The 19,013-nt window shown below is 32.0% G+C and overlaps 1 protein-coding gene and 1 pseudogene across 9 annotated transcripts; one reads left to right on the forward strand and one right to left on the reverse strand.

The window, feature by feature from the left end:
* Positions 1 to 2,500: 2,500 nt before the first annotated feature.
* On the forward strand, positions 2,501 to 4,350 carry LOC104725254 (uncharacterized). Of its 8 annotated transcripts, none has more exons than XM_087474797.1 (4): positions 2,535 to 2,783; positions 2,996 to 3,050; positions 3,322 to 3,373; positions 3,535 to 4,350. In XM_087474797.1, exons 3-4 carry the CDS (start codon positions 3,337 to 3,339, stop codon positions 4,143 to 4,145), a joined length of 648 nt encoding a protein of 215 aa, XP_087330923.1. In that variant the 5' UTR covers positions 2,535 to 2,783; positions 2,996 to 3,050; positions 3,322 to 3,336; the 3' UTR covers positions 4,146 to 4,350. The 8 variants fall into 8 exon arrangements, 6 of the variants coding, with proteins under 6 accessions (XP_087330921.1, XP_087330923.1, XP_087330919.1 ...); XR_015572150.1 differs by having other exon boundaries at positions 2,599 to 2,783; positions 3,518 to 4,350; XM_087474794.1 differs by having other exon boundaries at positions 2,599 to 2,783; positions 3,511 to 4,350.
* An 859-nt stretch (positions 4,351 to 5,209) lies between these two features.
* On the reverse strand, positions 5,210 to 6,235 carry LOC104725255 (E3 ubiquitin-protein ligase ATL23 pseudogene; annotated as a pseudogene). Its single transcript, XR_015572152.1, has one exon. The product of XR_015572152.1 is annotated as an E3 ubiquitin-protein ligase ATL23 pseudogene (transcript).
* Positions 6,236 to 19,013: the final 12,778 nt, after the last annotated feature.

Genomic DNA, 19,013 nt, shown 5'->3' on the forward strand with positions numbered 1-19,013 from the left:
TGGTGTTATTAGTTTGTAATTTGTAAAAAGTCATTTAAATCTTAATAAATATGGGATGAATGGATCATAATTTTACAAAGTGAATAAAATTTTTGTGTTATTCAAGTAATACAAAAAAATCTAGGACTGTTATTAATTCAGTGTTATTAGTTTATGATTTTATAAACTTTTCTTTAAAGACATGAAAAATATCAATAAAATAGAAAGATTGTTTGGGAAACTTTATAAGATTATAAAAAACTAATCAACAAGATTATAAAAAATTCTCTAGCAATACTTCAAAATTTTTCACCTGTTCATTTTCTATGAGTTTATTGAAGTCATCACAATGTTTTATAAATTATAATCTATTAACACCCCCTAATAATAAGATTTATAAGTAAAGTTTAAAATTTGAATTTGTTATATCCGGAATCATTAAATGGTTCAATTAAACTTGAATTCAACCTAATACAAACTTTTAAAATTGGATGCTTGATAAGTTAAAGTTTCTGCTCATTCAAAATTAGATTCATTTTTGTCTTATTCATGAATATATAATTCTCTATGCAACAAACATGTAATATAAGAAATGTTACTTTCATGTGTTATTCATATATATCCTTAATTTAATTTTTTTTTTGTCTTGAAATTATAATGGATTTTTTTTTTGTAATATCTGAGTAAAATAAATTAATAAGTTATTAGTGTTATATTATGAAATGTATTTCAAAAATGTTAACATAGATATTTTATGTGTTATATTCATTTTTCGTTGAAGTTGGATCCCAAAAATATTACTTTCATTTATGCACTGTTGGTACTTAAAAAAAAAATTAAACTCTTTAATCATACTTCAACACTATGTCCTCCCACGTCTGATGATTGATGAAGTGATTGTGCTGAAGTGAAGTGTAAGCTCGATGTTAAGCAACGGTTGCGGCTACTCGGTTTTGTAACCAGCAAAACTAATAGAAGAACGGTGATTCTCTCGGTTAATCCGATGCACTTAGTTCAAACAAAACAATTCTCTTTCTTCGTGAAAGCATAAAACCCCTGCAGCCATTGAAGACTGTGTAGATTCCAGCTCCAGCGGCGATATCCTCTACAATACACTCCATGCGGCTGACTCTAATATAGTCATCTGTTCTGGATGAATCGAAGAAGATCTCATTCCCGCATATCACCAGACGACCCACATGACTTCTTGTTTGGAGAAAAAGCCTCAACAACTATTAAATGTAGCATATTTAATTAAAATCATATCATCTTTGTGCTAATGTATTCTTACCCTCTCCCCTCTCAAATCCTGTCAAATATAGAACATGTAAACCTCAAAGCCATATTGGGTTTCAAAGACTCATCTCTTGCATTTATACGTTTGAAAGTCTCAAAACTAACAAGGATAAGAGTGGATTGCATTTATGTCGTTGTCAACTTTTTTTAGTGTGTTTTCTTATACTTTGTAAATTTATGTTTATATAGATAGTGTTTCAAGATTAGAACAAAAGAGATACGGGGTCGTAAAGGATATTGGAGATAATTTTTGGAGCACTACCTAAAGCCTTTATGATAAAGAAATGTATGAAGGAGGGCCTAACCAATTCACTGAAATTAAGTTTTCTCTTCCCTTTTTTTTTGATAAAGGCACTCAAATGAAGTCTAATTTAAGAGACAGATGTATCCCACTTGCTAGCTGGCGATTGCTCTTTCCCCAATCACACATTCTCCTTTAGTTTACATTATCAATGTAATATTTTTGTATTCATATGGGTTTAAAGTTTATTTGATTTTATTTCAAGATAAAAACAACATCTTTGGCACCTGATTTGTCAAGCCATAAAAAAGTGGCTTTTCCCTACTTCATTACCAATTGAGATATTTTCCACTTCCTTCACGCCAACAAACTCCCAAACCCATAGATATTGCCCAAAGACTTACATTATAGAACCTACCTACATTAATTACGTATCAACTGCCGCAGATATTTTTCATTTATTTCTATTTGAACAGTTTCACCCAAGGGAAATAACTAATACAATAGGTGTGATTGGTAACCATAGAAAATTATTGGATTCAACAAAATAACTAATACAATAGGTCTGATACGGAGGGAGTAAGATATTTTGTTGAATCCAATAAATGCGTTTTCAATCATTGGTATGTAAAAAGATGGTGTTGACATTAATTTTTTTACAAGAATAAATGGTATGTAAAAAGATGGTGTTGACATTACTTCTATTAGTAAATTTGATATCGTCTACAACCGCGTGAATAAAACCAGCTGGACAGCTGGTTTTCTTACCATATCAATCGATCTTCTAAATTGAGGCAGAGAATATTTTTGTTTTTGGTTTTGTTCAATGTTTTTTTTTAGTTCAAAATTTCAATTACATTTTTAAAAATAGCGGTTTTCAATACTTAATTTGAAACCCTCAGGGCGTAAAGAAAAGTAATTAACATAAAGTAGCAATTTAATACCCATATGGAAACCCTCACGCCTTCCCCAACGGGGAGTTTTAAGACGGTGTACAACTCAAAAGAAGGAAAAAATTAAATCAGAAATAAGAAAAAAATCAAGAGGCTCTCTTATTTAGTATACTGGATTTAAGAATAAGAGACTGTACGTGTCAATTATTTGTCGGTAAAAAAAACTCTCGACTATTTTCTCTTTCTCCTCTCTCTCTCTCTCTTTTTTTTTTTTTTTTTTTTTTTTGGCCAAATTCCTCTTCTCTCTCTTTGTCTACGAAGATATTAAAAAATCAGAAGAGATATCTCTGAAAAATCGATTGAAAGCTAACATGGTATAACCCTCTAGATCTATTGCTTTTGGTTCTCGATTTGGTGATTAGATTAGAATTTGGTTTGGTTTTGGATTGATAGAAGTTTGTGATTTTGGATTGATAAAGCTCTACTATTTTCTGATAGTTTCATGTTTTGTCAATGTAGAAGTTATCATTAGAGATTATCCAACTCAGTGAGATCTTTTATTGCTGCAATTGACAAAATTTTGCAGATTAAAAAAGAGTTGCAGAGAGTGGAATCTTCTGGTAAAGCTTTTGCATCCGCAGGTTTGTCCTCCAACAAAGCTTTTAGCTGATGTTCAGCTGCTTGATGATCTCATTTCTGTTTGGTTGCATTGGTGAATCTGACGTTTATATGTCATGAACTTATGATTGTGTATGTAGAATTGATTGAAACAGAACTTATTAGCATTCTCTGTTTTGATTCTAAAGACATAGAGAGGCTGCATTGTTGATTTAGATTGTGCTTTTTTAAGACTAGTATAGTGAATAGATCTGTACAAGTGTATTTTCTGTTTTTGTTGGTTGTGATTTACAGGAAAAAAAGCATGGTATGGTCAATAAAAGGTTTCAATTCCAAATTCTACAAGGTGAATAAGCTATAGAATGAATTTTAATCACTATTGGTGTCATTGATTTGTTTACTTTCTTAGTTTAGCTGTTGAGATGGAATCTCCATATGCTTATACTATATATAATCTGGTTACTCTCTAACTTTGAATTAAAGTTATTAGTTGTTACCTTCTTGAAGAACCAAAAGGCAAATCAAAGAAGAAGAAGATGCTCAAATTCGATGAACCACAGTGCACAAACCCATCATGTTTCTTTTGCAGCATGAAAGAGACCAACCCTTTCCGTCGAAGATCCAAACTCACCGCAATTTTCAAGGAGATTCCTCGTACGGAGTCAAAAGACCATGTCTTGGTCTTGAGTGGTCTGTGGAACATAGCCATGTCCGAGCCTGACGATCCTGAGTTCCCATCACTAGGTTTGTTCGAGTGTATGTCAAAACTCATACATAAATCAATCAAAAACAGTGCTTGGCTCCTCAAAGACCAGAACATATTCATTCCTTACTACGCAGCTCATATCATCGGATCATATGTTATGAACAAAGAAGATTTGGCTGCAAGAGCGGTTTATTCAAAGGCTTTTGTTGTTCCTGCTTTGTTGGAGCTTTTGAGAGGGAACATCAGTTGGGTTGAGCAGCGAGCCGCGGCTCGAGCACTTGGTCACTTAGCTAGTCATGAGAAGAGCTTTGAAGTGGTTTCTTTGTTTGAAGAAGAAACCGTTAAGCTTTCTATGGAGATTGCTACTAGTTATTTGGTTGATATGATAAAGTATTGGTTCTTGTTGTTCTGAGCTGCCCGCATGAGTCATGTCTAATAGCATTTGCTTGGTTTGGTTTACGGTAGAGTTGACAGAGATTAGCTGCTTTCAGTATGGATTAGATGTGAATTGCTGCTGTTTTCAGTATGGATTAGATGTGAATTGCTGCTACTTTGTTTTTTATATGTTCATCTGTTTAAATAAAGAGTTCATGAGGAAATTCTCTTTTTTGATTCAATGGTATGTGGCTTTTGAATTGTGCAGATATGCAAACCCAGATAGGATAACTAGTAACTAGTAGCAATCTCCATAGAAAGCTTCACGGTTTCTTCTTCAAACAAAGAAACCACTTCAAAGCTTTTCTCATGACTAGCTAAGTGACCAATTGATCTGACATTGTTTTGTTTTGGACAACTTTGGCATGTTTTCATTTTTGTTTCAACAGACTGCATTTCTTTGTTTTACACATTTTTATGATGAAAAAATTTTAATTTCACAAAACTATATTTTAAAAAATAAGAGACTCAAAATTATATCCGATCATTGGAAGGGATGATTTTAATTAGGAGATGAGGGGTTCTTATTTTTAAAACAATATATAATATATTCATTAAAAATTGAAACAGTACATAAGAGTCCAAAAATATAACCCCCATTGTGGATGCCCTCAAAACCTTATAAAAAAAGAGATAGAAGCTACTTGTGAGTTTCCACCTTCCACATCGTATGTATTGATTTACTTTTTGTGTCTTTTGTGATCAAATTTACGTTTTGTGATTAAGAAAAAGTTTACATCTTAAATTCGAATTATTCTCCACATATTCTAACAAATCTTATACTCTCTGTTGCCAGGGCAAAATATTTTGACCTCTATTATTAAATAAAGTATACAAAGTATGTCTTTATGTACTTATAATATTATTGATATCATAGAACTCACTGTGCCGAAGGAAAAAAGAAAAGTGATCATTACATCAATATTAAAATTGAACTAATATTTTTTCCGTTTTGTTGCGCCGAGTTTAAGTCTATCATTGCAAGTATTAGTAAAAGTGTACAAAAAACAAACGAATATGTTTAGCAAAGATGATCTCAAATTCGACAAAATTTTGTTGTAATTATAATAAAACTCGAACTTCTTGTAATTTATTCTAAATTATTTCATGTACACATTAAAATAAAAAAACAACTAATACCTGGAAACTTCTCTATGTAACGCTTACACAAAAGGCAATAAAAAGAACAAAGAAGGGAAATAAACTAAATGTGTAATAAAGAAGGAAAGAATATTTATGAAGATTCTGTGTTTCAACATGTACTTTGATCTTCACTGATAGGAAGGTTCGGAGCCAGCTCAGCGCGGCAAACAGGACAAACCGTGTGGTTAGATAGCCATGTATCAGCACATAACTGGTGAAAGCCATGGTTGCAACCAGGAACCAAACGAGCCGAATGACCACTCTCGATATTTTCAAGGCAAACGGCACACTCCGTCGACCTAGCCATTACGGCAATCTCTTTCCCGGTGACTTTTGGGATTTTTTCGAGCTCTAACACGGTAAGGCCTTTACCGGTGACCGGCTTAACGGGTTCCGCGAATCGAAGACGTTCAATACGACGACGTGTGGAACACCACAAGAGGAGTAGATAGATTATGAAGATGATGCACATACCGACGCAGGGGAGGAGGAGGACCATGAAAACTGTAGATACCATCGATGCGCCATCGCTAGAATCTGCGGCGGCAGGGGTTGGTGACGGAGAAGGTACTAAAACTTGTGTCATGAGTGTGTAGCGCATCTCACACAGTCGCTTGCTTTTGCTTTTTTTTTTTTTTTGGTTGTGAAAAAAGCAAAAGAAGAAAAGGCAGAAAGAAAAAACAAAAAGTTATATATATTCCACTGCTCGATTTAGGTGTTGTTGCTTAGAGTTAGAAGTGAAAATATTGTGAAAAAGAGTAACGGCTATTTATACGGAGAGGAGAGGACACGGTAGAGCCAAAATATCAGAGTCTAGGTTAAGCTAACATTATTATTATGATTTATTTTTAAGATTTTTTTCGTACAATCACCTTTTTATTATTGTTACGTTATTTTTGTTTGTTTTATTATAGAACGTCAGTTTTAAATGGCAGTGAAAACGATTTGATATATGGCTTCCACTTACATATATATCCAAATTAGATTTTTATTATTCAATTTAAATTACTACGAAAATGAATTTATAATTATTATTTCATTTCCAAATACTAATAGCTAATTAGTGAAATACTTAGCATTGTAATTGAATGAGACTTAAAAAAAAAGTTTGAGCAAACCTTAGTAAAGAAACAGAAAAAAACAGAGCAAATTTTCAAGAGGTTCAACATGAGATAAAGTAAACCGGTTAGTACTCTTTTGTTTTGTCAATCAAAAGATCAATTCTGTGATCGAGCACGAGATAGCATATAGGATAAGGTTTTGTACTCTTATGTACGTGATGACATACTTCAGTTCACAAACATTGTATATGCTATGAAATGTTTGGTTTTGTACTCTTATCAGTAGTAATGCCGTTTGTTTGGTTTTAAAGTTAAAGTGATTGTAACTTTCGTCTTGTTATGAGACTGAGTTGGTTATCATGAAAGAGCTAAAACATATTAAATGTGGGTAAAGTAAACATTTACACACACAAAAAAAAGTTGGTTTGCACCATAAGAAAAATATATCCCAACTTTGAAACCTTGTAGTTGAATCACACTTAAAACCCGTTTAGGAGTGGTCTATCCTCGTGAAATTGTTTCTTTGTCTTGTTTATTTTTTTAAATATATGATTACTTTTGTTGATGCGGCCCTGACGAATTTGTTTTGTAATATCTGACGAGTATGATGAGAGCGGCGCAATGTAACACCCATTTGGTTACTGATATCTTGTGTTTTTATGTAATTTTAGAGTTTAATTCTTCATTGTTTTGTGCATATTCATGAGCATTTAGGTTGTTTAGATTGCATTTTGCATCAAGTGTGTTATCTCAGATGTTGGAGTAGAAATGTACAAGGAAAGTGTGCTTTGGAGCCAAATAAGTCAATAATTAACAATATAATGGAATACACACATTTGGATGCACACAAGATAATTGATGATTCGGAATCAGTCTGCAGTCCCTCAAAGATCGACTCGTATGAAGATCTTTCCTTGGGATTTAGCTCCAGAGTTTTTCATCTAAGTTATTGGAAATTGAGTAAGATTTGTAATGGAGATGATTTCAGGCCAATCAGATGTGCGTGTAAAGAGTTATACCTGTTTGAGTGAACGTATATACAACCAGAGTGAAGACAGGAGCCACCAGCGGCCAAGACCATCGGCCAAACCATGGCCGTGGGAGACCATCGAGCACCACCATCAGCCAAAAGCCAACCGATTGAACTCACTTGGACCACAAACAGGAGACACCAGCAGCCAAGAGCATTGGCCAAGTGATGGCCGGTTGAAGCCATCAGTCAAGGCCATCAGCCAAGAGTCGGCCGATTGAACTCTCCACGCCACAGACAGGAGCTACCAGCGGCCACCACCATCGGCCAAGTCACGGCCGATGGAGCCAAGCGGCCTCACCAATCAGCCAAGACCATCCCGCAGCCGCCTTAGTCCACACTTGTTTTAGCTTTGACCCGGGTTTGACCCGGCCTTTTTTGGGTTGACCCGGGTTCCCTTCTATTTTCCTATAAATACATTAACCCTATTAAGGGGAGACTTATCTTTTGCTTAGCTTTTGTTTTATCTCTTGTTTAGCAGCCACTTAGGGTTCTTAAGTTTATCTACCCTTGGTTTGTTGAATGATTAAGTACTTTTGAGTTTTTAATAGCAATTTCTTCTTCAAATCTCTAAATCTATAATCTCTTATCATGATTTTACAAAGATCAAACTATTTCCTTTGTGTGATCATGATGATGAGTGAGTAGATTCTTTAGAACTTTGGCCTTGGTAGATTAGGGAGATAGATGATTGATCTTTGATGTCTAGGGGTTTATTTATGTGATTTCTATCTTGTTTAGTGTTAATAATGCTAGATAGGCTTGATAATGCTTGAATCTAGACATTAGAATTTCCATGCCCATAAGGTGTTTGATGAAATTCCTGAACCAAACTATTCAAGAGCTTTGCATTCCTAACCAATGGAAATTGACGATTAGGGTGCTTAGTGGTATTTAGACTTGTTTATAATGCATGCTTACCTTGTGATTACCTTTGGAAATTGTTGATTATCACTTGATTAGCATATGATCTCTATCATGGAAATGAATTGATTTGAATAAGTGTTCTTAGTTATAGGATTGTTCTTGATTGTTGCTTAGACATCTAGGATTGATTAGCTATCTCCCAAGTCATTAACCTTGCCCAAGGTTCACTTGTTTAATCTTGATTTAAAGTCTGTTCTTAGTTGTGTCCTTGTTTGTTTTGAGTTTGCATTGCTTGGATTTGTTAAGAAACAGTTTGTTAGTTAAGATTGTTACAATAAACCAATTCATGTTTAAGTTTAGATTGAGCATCTTTGTGTATTCTTTTTTTTTTTTTTTTTTGAATAAAATGTAAAATTTATTCAGAAAAACTTTTGTACATCGAGTGCAGCATTTGTTTTAATAAAGAGCATACATTTTAAAAGAAGAAAGCTTGAGAAACTTGTGCCTTAGTTAGGAGGATAGCGTGTGGCGAGCCATGTGACCAGACCGTCGCGTAACTTCCCGTCTCCCTGTTCTTAGATTGAAAGCAATCGATTTCGAATTTGTTGATCGAGTCGTCGAACTAGCTGAGCTGAAGGAAGGAATGTGTCCCCATTGCGTCTTGCGTTTCGTTCCATCCACAGTGAATGAATGGTGAGCTGAAAAACATACCGTAATAGATATAGTCTGCTAGAGCCCAATGAGGTATCTGTCAATAACGGTAGTAGGTGAGTCCAAGAGGGTGTGTAGCGCGTGAGGAGTAGTTTGGACGTGAGGCCAGACCAAACCTCCCGAGAGTAACAACAAGTAAAGAACAGGTGATTTCTAGTCTCCAAAGACTGGTTGCAGAGAATGCAGGTCGGATTGACACCCACATTCCAAGCCCGCATTCTATCACATGTGGAGAGTCGATTGTGGATGACTAACCAAACCATAAAAGCATATTTTGGAGTGGCGTGCTTGAACCAAACCCCCCTACTCCAAACATTTTTCTGTTTGTGCAGTCGTATGGCTTCCCCTGTGTCTTTAGTTCTGAACGTATCACGAAAACAGTCCCCCTTACCCTTCCAGAGAACTACATCGTCCTCTGTTGCCTGCTGGTGAGACTGCAGCTGATCAATGAGCTGCTCAACTTGGTTGAATAAAGCATTGCGATGGTGCCTTCGGCGGTGAGTTGCCATAACCTCAGCGACAGTCGAATGTAATCCAATACCCAAATCAATACAGCCTCTTTGGCCTGTGGACTCAATCAAACACCCGAAGGGAGACCATTGATCATACCAAAAGGATGTGTGATGGCCGTTATGCACCTCATATTTCACAAAACCAGAGGCTATACCACGATATTTCAGGAGTTTCTTCTACATCCAGGATCCTAGAGTAGTGGTAACTTTGATCGACCAGAAAGAGCCTTTGTGAAGCAGATATATAGTCGTAGCCACTGAACCCAAAGTGAGTTAGTCGACAATATCCTCCAGATAAGTTTCAAACAGCTTACCTTATTTACTTCCTTTAGAGAGCGCAGGCCTAGACCACCCTCATCCTTGGGAGTACAAACATCACACCATGCAACTTTCACCTTCTTTGTGTTTAACTTTGGACCAGACCACAAAAAAGCAGAGCATAGGCTATCTATTTCGCGGATACAAGAGCTGGGAAGCCGAAATGCAGACATCCAAAAATTAGTTAAACTATGAATGGCTGAAGAAATCAGTTGTAGGTGACCAGCAAAGGATAAATGCCGAGCCGTCCAGCTACTAATGCGCTCCCGGACTCGCTCTAAGAGTGGACTGTAATCTGCAGTTGTCATCCGCTTAGTGAGGAGTGGCAAACCAAGATAACGGACAGGTAGGCTACCTGAGGCAAACAGGAAAGATTGAAGAATGTCGTTCCTTTCACTCTCGCTTACCCCTGCCATATACAGGGTTGATTTTTCTAGGCTGATTGACAGTCCTAACATTGCTGCAAAACTGTCAAATAGTTGAAGAATACTCTCAATAGAGCTTTTCGTACCATTAGTGAATACCAATATGTCATCGGCAAAGCACAAATGTGTCAGCTTCAGTTTGTGACAACGAGGGTGATACTCGATACGTTGCTCCAGACCCGCCTTGTCAAGTAAAGTAGACAAAACATGCATACAAATGACGAATAGGTATGGGGACAATGAACAACCTTGCCTCAAACCTCTCTCACTACGAAACAGTCCTGCAAACTCTCCATTCACCTGAACAGAAAATGATGCTGTTGTGACACAGAGTTCAATCCACTTGATAAACTGTGGAGGGAAATCTAAAGCAGAGAGTGTGTTGAGCAAAAACGACCATTGCACTGAGTCAAAAGCCTTAGAAATGTCAATCTTTAAAGAGCATCTGGGAGATACAGTTTCTTTGTGATAGTCTTGAACAACCTCTGACGCCAGCAAAACATTTTCCATCAGAAGTCGTCCCTTGATAAACGCTGACTGATTCGGAGCAATGAAGTGTGGGAGGAGTAGCTTCAACCGGTTTGCAATAATGTTTGATATCACCTTGTATAAGACGTTGCAGCAAGAAATAGGACGATAATCTTTCATCTCTTTAGCCTCTGTCTTTTTAGGTATAAGGGCAAGAATGGTTGTATTCACTCCTTTTGGAATGAATCCATAGATGAAAAAAGACTAAACAGCCACAACAAAATCCGCCTTAATGATTGGCCTTGTTTCCCTGAGGAATTCCACCGTATAGCCATCAGGACCCGCGCTTTTGTTTATTCTTAGTGAATTAATTAATGCAAATTATGGATTGATAATTTAATTGAAGTAAAAAATACTACACCACTTACATCATCGTATCTATTGCATGTATATGATGTCATCTGAAGAATACTAGGATGTTATAAAACGCATATTTCTTACCAAGATTTCTGATTATTTACAGTGTTCGATTCTCTGTCTTGTGTTTTTTTTGTTATTTACTTGAACGTCATAGTGTCTTCGTAATAGCTTCGTATAACATCGTTTCAATGTTTTTCTAGTTGTCACGTGTGTGTTCATTACTTAATACAAAATATTTCATATAGTTGTTGGATCCACATGAAAAGTTTTCTACACCAGTTTGGTACAATTCCTCATGTGAAAAATGTTTTTACTCAAATTTCTTTAATTTTTTTTTATAGAAAATAAGTGAATATTTTTTTAAAAAATTGAAGAATATTTGAATATAAGATGTTTACACAATTACACTAGGGACGTAGAAATACGTTTACGTTACCAAATGGGTAGTGCTTTAGTGGTTTTAAAAGTGACAAATTAAGATCATAAGTTCAATTCCACTTGAAAAAGGTAATTTACACCTTAAATGTCGTATAATTATCAACGGTTGGTCTCGAGCACCGCATAGAACTATGTGCCAAAGGTTCGATGGAAATTTTTCTGATTTTTTTTTAAAAAAGAAAGATTACAGTAAAAAAAACTAGTAAAATATGTGAAATTTTTAAGATTTGAAGCGAAACAAAAAAAGTTTATAAAAATATGCAATGAAGCCTTTTTAAAATTTATGAACTCCTTAAAAATTGTTATAAATGTCTTTTTAGTGGGATTTTTATAACATATAACCTTTTCACCAGTGTTTTTATCTTTTATTTTCTTAAAAGATTTTTTTACTGGTATAAAAAACAAGATTGAATCTTCTTTTGGTTTTAATAATGAAAGAGAAAATAGAATCTCAGTCCATATAGAACAATACAAGAAAAATAAAGAGTAAAGAGCCACATAAAGTAGAGCAACATTGAAACTTCTAGTATACGATAGAAGCTTTTCATTTTGAAAATTACGATATAAGCTCTTTCATTTACGATTTGTCATTTGAGAGATATTCAATTTCTTGAAAGAAACTTCGTTTCTCTTCTTTCAATTATGTGAAAATACACCAGTTTGACATAAATTTGGCAACTAATTTTTAGATAACACTATATTCTATCCAATTACTAGAATGACACAATTTTTACATAAAAAGATTAAAAAACCTACAAATTTTTTATTTCATTTAATAAAAATGAAAAACAAAAAATTATAATGTATAAAAATATGATTTTGAAAACTTTTAATGTATAGAAATATGCTTTAGATATATGATATCTAAAAATATTATTCAAAATATGATTTATAAAAAATATAATGCATAAAAATAAGATTTGAAAAATATAACTTAAAACAAATATATTGTCACTATATTTACTTTTGTACATCTAATAAATCTGTTTTCAAACACTAGATTTTTGAAAGTAAAAATAAAATCTGTCATAACGTAAATAAATCTGTCATAACATATGGTCTTTACTTAGGTCACTTTAGCAATTTTTTAAAAATGTTAATAAATCTGTTATCAAACAAAATATTTTGTTGGCAAAAAAAAAAATAAAAGCGACATATTTTTGTTTAAACTAAAAAATCTTTTATAACCTAAAACAGATCTGTTATCAGTAGACGTCAAACTATTAATTATTTTTTGTAAAAAAATCTGTCACGTTATGATAGATTTTTGATGAAGAAAATAAATCTGAAACAATTGTGAATTATAAATCTGTCAGACATTATATCAAATCTGTCATATATTATAAAAGTTTATGGTGTCTTTATAAATAAGTCTGTCGTGAATAATAATTCTGCCAATAATTATAAATATGTCGTAATTATCGTTAAAAAATATGTCGTCCAAAATAAATTTGTCATAAAAAAGCTGTCTTACAAAAATAAATTTATCGTACACAAATAAATCTGTCACAATTATGAATTAGTTTAGTAATTAAACTTTTAATCTCGGTCATTTTAGTTTTTTCCCTTTAATTATTAATGAAAAGATATATGCTATCAGTAGTATGGCTATTTGTCACTAATGAACACAAACTCATTATATTATGTTTGCGGTTCTATGGCCATTTGGATTTTGGGCCGGTAAAATAGAATTTCAAAGCTAAGGACGTTGATTTGCTTTTCTATGACTGGTGAAATGGAATGTCAAAATTTCTCTTTACTTTATTTTCCTCTTTTTCTGCTTGCCAAAAGTACTTTATCTCCTGAGCTAGTAGAAAATAGTTGTACTAAACAAACTAATCATGTTCTAGGGAGTAGAGGCGAGGGAAGTCCAATCCATTAAAAAAAAGAGTTAAAGAAGATAGCACACTTGACGATGATGCTTAAAAGCAGTTACTTTTTCTAACAAAGAAATTTCAGTTAAATTAAGGGGAAAAAGGTTAAAAATACCATATTTATTTTTTATTTAGAAGTTTAAGACTTTATATTATTTATTGGAAAAAATACTTTATTTAATTATTGTTGGACAAAAAATACATAATCTTTGTATTATTGGTAGATTCATACCTCTGACTTAACATCCGTTAATAGGTATGACGGAATCATTCAACGGAGTTAAAAGTTTTAATTAAAGTCTTACTAGATATATATTATATATTTAGTTATATTATGAATTATGTTAGTGTGGTCTGGTGGTAATGGTTGGGTTATACCTCACACCATATGCGTCTTCGATCCACATCAGAAGAAGACTTTTTTTTGGGTTTAACCCTCTTGTCTCGCCGGTGATGATGAGTCAGAAGAAAATGTATGAGCAATCACATCTTCGTTCACCGAATCTTTTTGTCTATCTCATTCTGCTCCGCACTGGACTATCCTTTAAACTACGCTAGAAGCTATTTCGCTGATCTCCTCCCTCCCTTCGTCCATCGCATCGTATATCTGGACTCCGATCCGTCGTGTCTTATACCTATACTTCGATCTGATCCTCGTCGACGACATGGCTAAAGGGAGATTGCTAAAACTGATGCAAAGATATAGGCTAATGACTAGAATAATTTATAGGTGTTACAAAAATATTAAGAATATTTTTTATACCAATAAAGCAGAGTGAACATGAAGACAAAGTCTCTATACTAAATAAAAGGAGAAGCTATAAGCTCCTAAGGGTGTCCACATAAAATTTAAAACAGCCAATTTGGATTAACCATCTCACTGATTAACTTTTTTTTTTCTTCAGAATTGCCTATATTATGATTTTTTTAAATGACCAATTGAGACCAGCCATCTCAATATTTAACATTTTTGAAATTATGTAAAATTTCTGTATTATAATATTTATAAATAAGTATATGTACAACGTCCCACATTGGCTAAAAAAGTTTAGACGATCGCTGGAAACCATTATAAATAATACAAATATCCTTCCAACTACGAATGAACAGGAAATTTGATTTATCAGGCGACCCAATTTAAAAGTTTTATTTCGTTTATTATAGCAAATTAAAACTTCTAAAAAGTTTCAAAATATTATAATATTTTAAAATTTTTAAAGTATTAACAATATTGAAACTTTAGATGTAGTTGAAAAGTTTAAAATATTATAATTATTGAAACTTTTAAAAGATTTAAATATTACAAATATTTAAACTTAATAGAATGTTTAAAAATATTAGAAAATACTTTCTTAGAAAGTTTAAAATATTATAAAAAGTTTAAGTATCATTAATATTTAACTCTAAAAAAATAAAAATGTTATAAGTATTTAAAGTTTAAAATATTATAAATAATTAAATTCTATTAAAAATTTAAAAGTTTAAATATTATTGAATATTATCTATTTAATTTTCAAATATCTTGAAAATCTCTTATTTATCTCCGTTTGTGCTTTTTCTATCTTATGAGCGTTAATACATGTTTTTATGTATGACTTTATTCTTTCATTATTTCAGGGTCTAAGAAAGAAAGATTGAAGTCACAAGACCTAGATTTGATGTTTTTTTAGTCAAGTTTTGAGGTTTAAAGAAAAAGGATCGATGACAAGCACACATGTTTTATTAGCTATACATTTGTTCATATTACTTTCTTTCCAACTAAATTATAATTTTGTAGTATTAAAGATTTTGGTTTGAGAATTTACAATTTTGTAGTATTAAGGGTTTTGATTTGAGAAGTTTCAATACTTGTGAATATAAAACTGAGTAAGTATACAGTGAAAGTATCAATAATTTACTGCATGTGGTGACTATGTTGGTTTTTATGAATTGCACAAATTTAACAAGAAAAGAGACAATGATTTTGGTCGTAGAGCTTGATTGGTTAACAAGTTGTGTGGTAGTCTAAACAAGAGATTTTGAATGATTATTCAGTGGAAGAATGTGAGGAAGCTAACGAAGAATAGAAAGAAAAATAGTATAACGTTTAAGTATAAATTCATGACTTTTTATCAGATTTGAATTTTAGAAGAGTATAACGTGTAAGTATAACATTATATATTTTATATTTTTTAAAATTGTGTGTTTTAAATAAAAAAAATTGTCTTAATAATAATTTAAAAGTTTTTATAAGAAAATATTTCATAACTATCATCAATCATATATAATATTCACCAATATATATAAAATAAACCCACGAGTAGCGTGAGTTCAAAACCTAGTCTATACTAAATAAAAGTAGGAGCTATAAGCTCGTAAAGCTGTCCACATATGATTTTAAACATCCAATAGGAGTTCGACATGTCATTAATTAACAGTTTTTAAAATTTTCAGAATTTTGTTTATTCAGATGTTTTAAACGACCAATCAAAATCAGAGATCTCAATATTTAATATTTTCGAAATTATGTAAAATTTCTATATTAAAATCTATACTAAATAAAAGTAGGAGTTATAAAGCTCCTAAGTCTGTCCACCTAGGATTTAAAATAGCCATTAGGGATTAGCCATCTCACTGATTAACACTTTTTAAATTTTTCAGAATTTCCTATATTAAAATTTTTTAAATGACCAATCGGGGATCAGCCATCTTAATATTTAACATTTTTGAAATTATCTTAAATTTCTATATCATAGTAATAAATAAGTGTATGTACAATGTCCCACATATGCTAGAAAAGTTTAGACGATGCCTGGAAACCATTATGAATAAGACTAATATCCTTCCAACTACGAATGAACAAGAAACTTGATTAATCAGGCGTCCAAATTTAAAAGTTTTATTTGGTTTATTATAGCAAATTAAAACTTCTAAAAAGTTAAAAAACTATATTATACTATTTTGAAAAGTTTAAAGTATTAACAATATTGAAAATTTAGATGTAGTTGAAAAGTATAAAATATTATAATTATTCAAACTTTTAAAAGATTCAAATATTATAAATATTTAAACTTAATAGATTTTTTAAAAATACTATAAATACTTCCATAGAAAGTTTAAAATATTATAAAAAGTTTACGTATCATTAATATTTAACTCTAAAAAAATGAAAAAATTTATAAATATTTAAACTACATAAAAAGTTTAAAATATTATAAATATTTAAAATCTATTAAAAATTTAAAAGTTTAAGTATTATTAAATATTATATATTCAATTTTAAAATATCTTGAAAATATATTATTTATCTCCGTTTGTGTTTTTTATATCTTATGAGCGTTAATACATGTTTTTGTGTATGACTTTATAGATGAGTTGATATTCTTTCAGTATTTTTGGGTCTAAGAAAGAAGGATTGATGTCGCAAGACCTAGATTTGATGTTGTTTGAGTCAAGTTTTGGAGTTTAAAGAAAAAGGATCGACGACAAGCACACATTTTTAATTTAAACTCTATTATAAATTAAAAACTTAAGTATTATTAAATATTATATTTGATTTTTAATATCTTGAAAATATCTTATTTTTCTCTCTTTGTACTTAATATCTCTTATGAGCTGTAAAACATGTTTTTGTGTATGACTTTATAAGTGATTTGATATTGTTTCAGTAAATTTTTGGGTCTAAGGAAGAAGGATTAACATCGCAAGATCTTGATTTGTGTTGTTTGAGTTAATTTTTGATGTTTAAAGAAAAAAGATTGACGACAATCATACATTTTTTATTAACTATACATGTGTTCATATTACTTTCTCTGCAAGTAGTTTGCAATTTTGTAGTATTAAAGATTTTGGTTCGAGAAAGTATCAATAATTGAGTTCATGTAATGACTATGTTGATCCATGAATTGTACAAATTTTATGAGAAAAGAGACAATGATTTTGGTCTTTGAGTTTGATGGGTTAACAAGTTATGAGGTAGTCTTAAAAAAAAGGTTTTAAATGATTAATTAGTGGAAGAATGTGAGGAAGGTGACGAAGAAGAGGAAGAATAAGAGTATAATGAAGAACCAAAAGGTAAAAATAATGATGACAATTATCATGAAAATTTGACAATGAAAATGACGAGAAAAAATATGAAGAGTAAGAAAACAGTGGAAAAAAACACAAAGACATAGATGGTAGTGATCAATTAAATATGAGAAAATGAGATTAATTGATGATTCTAAAAATGTTTCATTTGTCTCGTGGTCAAAAAAATGGTTTAGTATATGCATCGTCACCAGTTCGAATGTTCGATCCACCTCGCCTCGACGTCCAGTTAAATCCAATTAAATTTATGATTCTTTTGATCATATTTATTTTTTTAACACAACTGATTTTAAAATTTTTAAAAAATTGTGTATCAAAAATAAAATTTTTGCCTTAATAGTAATTTAAAGTTTTTTACAAGATAATATTTCATAACTGTCATCAATCATATATAATTTTGACCAAAACATATTAAATAAATCCATGCGTAGCGTGGTTTCAAAACCTAGTAATTACAAAAATTTCATTACATAATAACAGTTTAGGTAAATTTATTTTCCATTTTATTGATTAACGCTCTTTACAATCAGTGTCGGTTAGTACATGTGCTGCAAATGAGCACACAGTCATAAGGCCCAAAACAACTGTTTACATGTTTAGATTTTTATTACCGAGTCTCGCCAATGTTTGAGGCAAGTTTGCCTACAACAGACTGATTTTCTAGTCACTCTTAACTTTAATACCAACACACGAAATTATCGTAAGTAAAGTTTGGAGAAAAATAAATAAAGAGAGTAGATGAGACGAGGAAGATATGCAAATTTTTCAATAGAATTTGTTTTGAATTGATTTTAGATATCTAAAATCAAATTCATTTATTAGAGAATTTGTTTATTATTAATATTGTATTTTTGCTTATTTTCATGATGTTTTTTGTCAGCTTTTAGTAAAGATTAAAATATTATAAGTATTTCAAAAACATTTTTGACTATTTATAGTTTCAAAACTCTTTACATAATTTTAGTAAGAAAATACACAAAAAACAAAAAATTAGTTTTAAAACATTTTGTTGCATCACAATTCACAAGTTTGACATCTATTGAAGAGCTTCTCGAACACCAATCGGACTTTCTTTCTTTCGTTGGAAAGCTAGAAAAACCATCTTTCACCTCCAAGTATCATCAGATCAAGACTCAAAGCCAAACAAAATTTATGCCCGTTTAAAGGGGATTTTTTTTTCCAGTCTCACCTGTGGCGAAGCAAGCTGAAGTCAAACACTTCGTTACCGCGCCCATAAGCCTTCTTTTCGTGGCCAAGTTCTTCTCCAGCACGCCTTCATGTCCCGGTGCCGCAACCAGCCTTTCGTTTTCCGTCACTTACTCAAAACAATGTCTCTTCATCGTTTTCGACCTAAAAAGCCCTAAAACTAACTAGTTATGAAGATCCGAGAACTTACAAAATACATAAGACTCACCCCCTAATTAAGAAAGACGTGTCTTACTGTCTTAGAGCCTCTACAACAGTTTTTCATACCGAAGCCACCAATCCCTATCACCCTATGACACATTCG

This window comes from Camelina sativa, chromosome 11, assembly GCF_030686135.1.
Source record: "Camelina sativa cultivar CO46 ecotype springtype chromosome 11, ASM3068613v1".
In the NCBI taxonomy this organism is placed as follows: Eukaryota; Viridiplantae; Streptophyta; class Magnoliopsida; order Brassicales; family Brassicaceae; genus Camelina; species Camelina sativa.

Excerpts from the sequence above, each read along its gene's own strand:
- LOC104725254 (XM_087474792.1), top strand. Across the intron at positions 3,051-3,510 it reads TAAAGCTTTTGCATCCGCAG|TTATTAGTTGTTACCTTCTT; the intron begins GTTTGTCCTCCA and ends TTTGAATTAAAG.